Source organism: Garra rufa, chromosome 18 (assembly GCF_049309525.1).
Source record: "Garra rufa chromosome 18, GarRuf1.0, whole genome shotgun sequence".
Taxonomy (NCBI): Eukaryota; Metazoa; Chordata; class Actinopteri; order Cypriniformes; family Cyprinidae; genus Garra; species Garra rufa.
The window spans coordinates 33070145-33078649 of NC_133378.1; the positions used below are offsets into that span (position 1 = coordinate 33070145).

General features: G+C 39.0%; 1 protein-coding gene across 2 annotated transcripts in view; it reads left to right on the plus strand.

Moving 5' to 3' along the window:
* rarga (retinoic acid receptor gamma a) overlaps positions 1 to 7841 on the plus strand; it is a 70572-nt gene extending 62731 nt beyond the window's left edge. For both annotated transcript variants that reach the window (XM_073822870.1, XM_073822871.1), the window contains 6 exons: positions 694 to 835; positions 3027 to 3190; positions 3695 to 3871; positions 3975 to 4179; positions 4294 to 4452; positions 5702 to 7841. In XM_073822870.1, coding sequence (XP_073678971.1) covers positions 694 to 835; positions 3027 to 3190; positions 3695 to 3871; positions 3975 to 4179; positions 4294 to 4452; positions 5702 to 6057 — 1203 coding nt within the window. In that variant the 3' untranslated portion in view covers positions 6058 to 7841. The remainder of the gene's footprint in view (positions 1 to 693; positions 836 to 3026; positions 3191 to 3694; positions 3872 to 3974; positions 4180 to 4293; positions 4453 to 5701) is intronic.
* The last annotated feature ends 664 nt before the right edge of the window (positions 7842 to 8505 follow it).

Consider the following 8505-nt stretch of genomic DNA (forward strand, 5'->3'; position numbering starts at 1 on the left):
GGGTCACACAAAAAAATTCTTCCACTAAGTAAGAGGCAGTTCACATAACATGTTTAAAAATAAGTTTCTCATCTATTTTTGTTAAACAAACAACTTTTGAATTGACACGGCATGTTAAAAATGTGACCTTCATTGTACAAAATGCTGAAAAAAACCTGTTTAGCACACGTTTACATACAAAAACTATTTATGGACACAAAACATGTCCTGTGTAAACAGGTCTAGTTAGTTTTTTTAACCCAATTGTAAGTGGTTTGCCGCAAGTAATAATACAATTTGACACAATATTTCAAACAATTCAATTAATGTGTGGTCACTTTATCACAGTTTATTTGCTGTAGTTTAGAAAATGGTAATAAAATATGAAAAGAACTCAGAGTTCAACTGTGTCAGAACAAATTCATCTTGATAAAAATGTAACTTTGATAGAAAGGTATGTAACAAAACATGGTCAGGCAAAAGTGTCAAATTTTTGGTCCCAAAATGTTTATAATTTTTATCCTCGCTTACATAAATGAACTATATTTTGGCTTGACTGTATATAACAAAAACAAAAGCATTAGCAAAAAACAGTTCTGGATCAGCAACTTTGAACAATATACTGACAGCTTGTATAAGTGAAATGATAGGAGAGGGATGGTGGTTGACCTACTCTTCAGCTGACCTACTCGCTGTCTTGGACGTCTGTTGCAGGGTTTCTTCCGTCGCAGTATTCAGAAGAACATGGTGTACACCTGCCACCGTGACAAGAACTGCCAGATCAACAAGGTCACACGCAACCGTTGCCAGTACTGCCGGCTGCAGAAGTGCTTCGAGGTTGGCATGTCCAAGGAAGGTGAGGGTCCGGGCCTCTGCCAGGCACACGGGCTCCTTGGGCTTCGGCCAAGACCCACATACACAAACACAAATATAGAGACGGGACAGGAGACAGACGGGGACACGCTGATATAGGTTAGAAGCTGTGAAACAGACATACAACCCAGAGACACACAGACAAATTTAGAGTGGTGAGACTTGAGCGCCGGGACACCCAGGCATAAACAGACTGTAAACCGCCAGACACTTGAAGACACAAAAGACAAATAAAAGTTCAAACACAAACCAATAAAGCTGGTTAGCACGGAGGTTAGAGCTCAATATGAATGTTCGCTTCACAAATGGGTTTCGTGTCTGAAGTTTCACCCACATCAATCCATCAACGCTAGGTGTGATTTCTTTGGTAGCCCTTCCTCTAGTCACTTTATGACTTGGCACTAACAGATTTGTGTTGTAACAAAGACAATAGCCCGAGGTTGAAAGAGCGAGTCTGGGGCATGTGTTTGTTCATTTGCCAGGGTCACGGCGATGATGTCACGGGGAGAGTGGCACATTGGCCCTCTATGTGTCCGCTGGGACATGTATGTGTGCGTTTATATGTATGGGATGTGTGTAGGGACCGGGATCACATTGTGCTTTTGCTATTACTGGATATCCTGAGAGGAAGGAAAGAATGGGAGGGGGGGCCAGAGAAAGAGGGGAGGGGGGTTTAGGGTTGGCAGGGCCGAGCTCCCTTGGGTCAGACGCACCAAAACACCCACGGAGTCTGATCTGAGGTCAGTTTCCATGTATTAGGGATTACATTTGGAATTCGGTGTACGGTAACGTTGTTTCTTAACCAAGCAAGATGCGATGACGCAACATGTACTAATTGGGTTAGTGTTGATTATGAGATTTTCCAAACAGGTGACAAGCGACAAAATTAATCTCACAAAATCTGTCAAGAACATTTCCTGGCCATAATTTACCTCACAATACATTTTATACAATTAAATTATATTTTAATGTCGTACACTACCAGTCAAAAGTTTTTGAACAGTAAGATTTTTAATGTTTTTTTTTTGTTTGTTTTAAGTGTCTTCTGCTCACCAAGCCTGCGTTAATCCAAAAGACCCAAAGTACAGCAAAAACGGTAAAATTTTAAAATATTTTTACTATTTAAAATAGCTGTTTTCTATTTAAATATATATTTGAAATGTAATTTATTCCTGTGATCAAAGTTAAGTTTTCTAAAGTCCTCAGTGTCGCATGATCACTTTCTGTTCAAGAAACATTTTTTATTATTATTATCAATATTTTAAACAGTTGAGTACATTTTATCAGGATTTTTTGATGAATAGAAAGATCCAAAGATCAGCATTTATCTGAAATAAAAGGCTTTTGAATGATTTATACACTATACCAATCAAAAGCTTAGAGTGAGTTTTTTTTTTTAAACCAACATTATAAAGACATTTGTAATGTTACAAAAAATTCTTTTTCAGATAAATGCTGTTCTTCTAAACTTTCTATTCATCAAAGAAACCTGAAAAAATTATACTCCGCTGTTTTCAACATAATGTTTTTTGAGCAGCAAATCAGTATATTAGAATGATTTCTAAAGGATCATGTGACTGGAATTATGATGCTAAAAATTCAGCTTTGAAATCACAGGAATAAATTACATTTTACAACACAGTTATTTTAAATAGTAAAAATATTTCTAAATTTTACCGTTATTGCTGTACTTTGGATCAAATAAATGCAGGCTTGGTGAGCAGAAGATACTTTTTAAAAAAATTTAAAATCTTACTGTTCAAAAACTTTTAACTGGTAGTATATATAATTAAATAAGAAATATAAAGACATATATAAGAAGTAATGCATTAAAATTAAAAACAAGTAATGAGGGGCATCATAGAAAATAAAGAAATATATATTTTATTTTTGGGATGACACCTGGACATGTTTTTCTGAGATTGGTTTTGCTGAGTAGCTAAGATCTTGCCTCACATAATTGTATATTAAACAAATAGTTATATCACACTTGGTTAGCCATTCTGATGCGAGTTCCAATTAAACTCAAAATCATAATTCGTTTTTTTCTGGCACATCACTTTGTAGAGTTTCACTAGGTTGCACATCCAAGTATTACGTTCATAGTTTGGGAGTTTTTAAGTAAAGCTAACCCATTGCAGAATTATTAAACAGCCTTTCTTTGTAATTCTCAGCTGTGCGCAATGATCGAAATAAGAAGAAGAAGGACGTGAAGGATGAGGTCGTTCCACCAGAGAGCTATGAGCTGAGCGGGGAACTGGAGGAGCTGGTCAACAAAGTGAGCAAAGCACATCAAGAGACCTTCCCTTCGCTCTGCCAGCTGGGAAAATACACCACAGTGAGTGTTTTCTGAAAATGAGCAGATCTGTCAGCAATGGAATGTGGAATTATTTACAGCGGTGTAAACCGACCATGTCAGATGTAGTGTGATAAACATGTTCCATTATTGAAAACATCATTTAAAGGAACAGTGCACCCAAAAGATAAATATTGTCATGTTGTTTCAAATCTGTATTACTTTTTCTTCCGTGAAAGTCTTTCTGAGGAATTTTCTGGATAGTCTTTTCAATATAATGAATGTTAATGAGCACTGGGGCTATCAATCTTCAAAATGACAAAAAAGAACCACAAAACTATCATTAAAAGGGTCCATGTAATTCATATGCTGTATTCCAACTCCAAAGTTCTACAGTGTGAAGAACAGACTGAAATTCCAAATTTTTTTGGTCCATTCTTGAAAATTTCTTGTTGTGCTTCATGGAATAAACAGCCATGTGGGTTTGGAATGAAATGTGGATCATATATTAATGCACACATATATTCACTCCTCTCTTTTCATCAGAACTCAAGCTCAGACCACCGGGTTCAGCTGGACCTGGGCCTATGGGACAAATTCAGTGAGCTTTCCACCAAGTGCATCATTAAAATTGTGGAATTTGCCAAACGCCTTCCGGGCTTCACCACCCTCACCATCGCAGATCAGATCACCCTCCTTAAATCAGCCTGCTTGGACATTCTTGTACGTGCGCCTTCCTTGTGAATCTCACCTTGATGTAGACCATGCATCTACTACATAACTTTCACATATTTCTTAGCCTCATAAATGTCTGTCTCTCTTGCAGATGCTGCGAATCTGCACACGATACACACCAGAACAGGACACTATGACCTTTTCGGATGGACTGACCCTAAACCGGACTCAGATGCATAATGCTGGCTTCGGCCCGCTCACTGACCTGGTGTTTGCCTTTGCTGGTCAGCTTCTGCCTCTCGAGATGGATGATACAGAGACTGGCCTCCTCAGCGCCATCTGCCTCATCTGTGGAGGTATTACACGTTGCAATTTTGTTGCAACCCTGCTGCCACCTAGAAGAAGCAACAGGAAAAATGTACACATGGGAGATTTAGCTACTATACTAATATTAACCTCTTTCTCCATAGACCGAATGGATCTTGAGGAACCTGAGCGTGTAGATCGTCTGCAGGAGCCCCTGCTGGAAGCTCTGAAGATCTATGCACGACGTCGCCGACCCAACAAACCTCACATGTTCCCTCGCATGCTGATGAAGATCACTGACCTACGTGGCATCAGCACCAAGGGTCAGTTTACTCTAAAAAAAAAATACATGGAAATCACCTTAGCATTACTATTCTGGGTGATTTGCAATATTTAAATCTTTAATGCATTTTTTTCAAATGCATTAGTGAACTTGAGGCTTATTCAAACCAAGAGCAGCAATATTGACAGTGTTTTTGCGAATTAATAGTATTCAGACTGAGGGCAACGCAAATTTTTGCAGAGTTTCTGAGAAAAGTTTGCATGCTTGAGCGAAATCAAGATGCAGTCCGTCATTTACATGCTTCAATGCAAAATACAAACCATCTGATAATACAAGGTTTGACTCACTTTAATGCAAAATACAACTCATTTGACAAGAAATGCAAAATACGCATCCAAATGTAACAGATGTGAAAAGTTTGGAATTGGGATTTATAAAAATTATCCTGTTCAAAAGTTTACATACACTTGATCCTTAATACTGTGTTGTTACCTGAATGATCCACAGCTGTTTTTTTGTTTTGTTTAGTGATAGTTGTTCATGAGTCCATTGTTTGTCCTGAACAATTAAACTGTCGGCTGTTTTTAAGAAAAATCCTTCAGGTCCCACAAATTCTTTGGTTTTTCAGCATTTTTGTGTATTTGAACCCTTTTCAACAGTGATTGTAGGACAACTAAGGGACTCATATGCAACTATTACAGAAGGTTCAAATGCTCACTGATGCTCCAGAAAGAAACACACTGGGTTAAGAGCAGGGCGGTGAAAACTTTTGAACTGAATAAGAATGTGTACATTTTTCTTTTTTTTTTTCATAATTTTTTTTTTTCTTTTCGTACTGCCCTTCAGAAGCTACAGAAGATACTTACACATTCCCCAGAACACAAAATAAGTTACATTTACCCTGATGCATTGTTTTTTTCCTTCTGAAGCATCAGTGAGCATTTGAAACTTCTGTAATAGTTGCATAAGTGTGAAAAGATGCATCTCAAAATCATTAGTCATTGTTGGAAAGAGTTCAAATGCACAAAAATGCTGAAAAACCAAAGAAAACCAAGTGTATGTAAACTTTTGAACAGGGTCATTTTTATAAATTCAACTATTATTGTCTCCTGTGGACTATTTGTATTTCTATTTAATAAATAAAAAAAAAATCATGCATTTTGTATGAACCCTCTTATTTTGGTAAAATAATTAACATTTTGCAGATTCTTCAAGGTGTATGTAAACTTTTGACTTCAACTGTATTATGTAGACGACACATTCTAAAATAAACTGTTTTTGTGCAACAGGAGCAGAAAGGGCCATAACTCTCAAAATGGAGATCCCAGGCCCCATGCCTCCTCTTATCCGAGAGATGCTGGAAAACCCAGAGGCCTTCGAGGATCAGGCCGAATCTACAGAGAAGAAGCCCGAGGTCGAAGAGCCCGCTCCTCCGCCCGCCCTGCTCACTATGAAGAAAGAGCAGGAGGACGAAGACGACAGCTGGGCCACGGAGAACGGCAGCGAGCCTTCACCGGAGGAGGAGGACGACGATGACGACGACGGAGAGGAGGAGAGGGGTACAGACAGCGACGGAGAGGCCTGGGCCGGCCAGGAACCCAATGTGGACGTGTCCAGAAAGAGCCATGGAGGAAGAGCTCAGTGAGGAAGCATTCTTCTTCCAGCCTTACCTGTACAGACACTCCTAACTCAGGCCACTCGGTCAACGATGAGAGACTCCAGTGAGTCGATTTGAAGAAACTCACGTAAAATACCTCTTCTCAGGACCTCTGCCGCAGAACGAGAGGGAAGGCGAAAGACAAAACAACTGGCTTTTCAGACAAAATAACTGCTGCTTTTATAAAACGTGTTTGTTTGCTTTGAAAAGGAGAAGCCAAATGGACGTATACCATTAACAGCTGACTCTCAACGGGTTCAAAAAGTCTTTCAAAAGAAAAATACAGGATGAAAACTGAAATTGCTTATCTTTTTTCTGTCGTCGTTGATGCTTTCGAATATCATTTTGACTATTGCAGCCTTGAGATAGTTTGTTCTCTTTACATTTTATGAATAAGCCCATACATATCTATATATACCTTTATATATTTTTTTTTTGTCCTGTATTCTATTTTCTTAGTTATGTTTTGTTTGGATAGCTTTCCTGGGCAGACTTACAGAAAGATAATCGGATTGCTATAACTGGCAGACCTCTGCTGAGTCTTTATCCAGCTGCTTGGTTGGGTTCTTGGGCACTTTGGCTCAGCATTAGATGTCATTGATAATCAGTTCAGTGGCTGGGTATCTCCCGTCGAATGATCCGTGTTTTTAGGGGAATGCCATTACGTATCGGCTTTCATTGCATCATATGATCCGCTGCCAATTGAATGGTGTGTCTGTGCCAAAGTTTGCAGCTTGTAGGGTTCAACTCCTGTCAGGGAGCCCAGCTCCAAACAGAAAACACCCACATGTCCATTACCTTCATGTCTGCATCATGCATATGATGTCATACTGGACCGCTTTCATGCAGAGCGCTCAGGCAGAAGTTATGCAGTGCTCGAGTCAAATTAAAAGACTGCGAGGGATGAGACCTCATCGGCCTAGACGGTTCTTCAGGATAACTACACAAATGCATCTGGATGATTTTCTGAATCTCATGTATCAAATACAAGAACACTTACCTATGCTAACACACAAACACACACACACACACACACACACACACACACACACACACACACACACACACATTAGAAAAGCATGCTACATCTATTCAAAACTTGCTATAAAAAAGAAAAACATGAAATTCAGACTCAGGGCATTTCTGTAAGGACCAAACACTTGCTGTCTGGCGACAGCCTAGAAACAGGCAATATTTATGTGTTACGTTTCAGAAATCTCGCCGTGTCACCATAAACTGAAATGTATCTGCGTTATCTTACGCAGTCATTGCAGAACCTTCATCTTCGTTATAGAAATATAGTTCTTTTTCTAATTTTACCTAATCCATTTTATTGCCAAAAACACACAGTATGCAATTTGGTGGTCGTGCGCCACTGAACATTAAAAGATATCAGTCTCAGTCAAGCAATACGACTATGACCACAGCTCAGCTGTGTGTGTGTGCGCGTGCGTGCGTGTGTGTTTGTGTGTTGAATGTGAGGATGGCTGCACTCAATAAGCTGTAGTGTAGTACTTTGTTAAATGAATGTCATCACTGTGGTGCTGTCAGAAAGTGTGTGAGCTGTCATACTGACCTCTTCTCCTTCAGAGTTGCGCCACAGCCACACGTATAGCAAGTGGAATGTTGAGATTACTTTAACTCTTCGTCATATTTTTCTTGTTCTCTAAACTTGGCTAATGTATTGTCAGTCCTTTGTTCGTGTTCAACAAATTCTGTTATATAAAAAGCCATATAAACAATAAGAGGCACAATAAACATTTTTTTGAGAATCTCTCTCCGTTATTCATTTATTTATTTATTTACTACATATACTTCATTTCATTGAGTATATGCTTTAGGAATGGTTCAAATGTCATAGTTTACTTACTTTTATGTCGGACACATGGGTTTTTCGCTGCCACTGACATGCTTGAATCTCACCAGGCCCAGATCATTTGTCCCTAAAGCAAAATATTTATAAAGTATGTGATTTTTATAATATTTTTGGACTGTATTACATGAATCCTTTCAAAATGTGTTTAAATTCTATAGAGGGTTTGCACTTTTTCACAATTTGGTCAGTTACCTAGATGCGCGGCCATATTGGCGATACTCAGATGTAAACGACAGCATGGACTGCACGGTTGATGTACTACTGAATTCATTGCTCTGCTAATTTATGCTGTATAACCCTGCTGAAAAAAAACAGCATATGCTGGTTAGGTAAATTTTGGTGCTGGGATGCTGGTTTTAGCTGGTTTATGCTGGTCCTTTGATGGTTTATGCTGGTCCCTTGCTGGTTTATGCTGGTCCTTAGCTGGTTAATGCTGGTTTAGCAAGGGACCAGCATAAACCAGCAATGGACCAGCATATACCAGCTAAAACCAGCATCCCAGCACCAAAACATACCTAACCAGCATATGCTGGTTTTTCAGCAGGGAAACCACAGAAAAA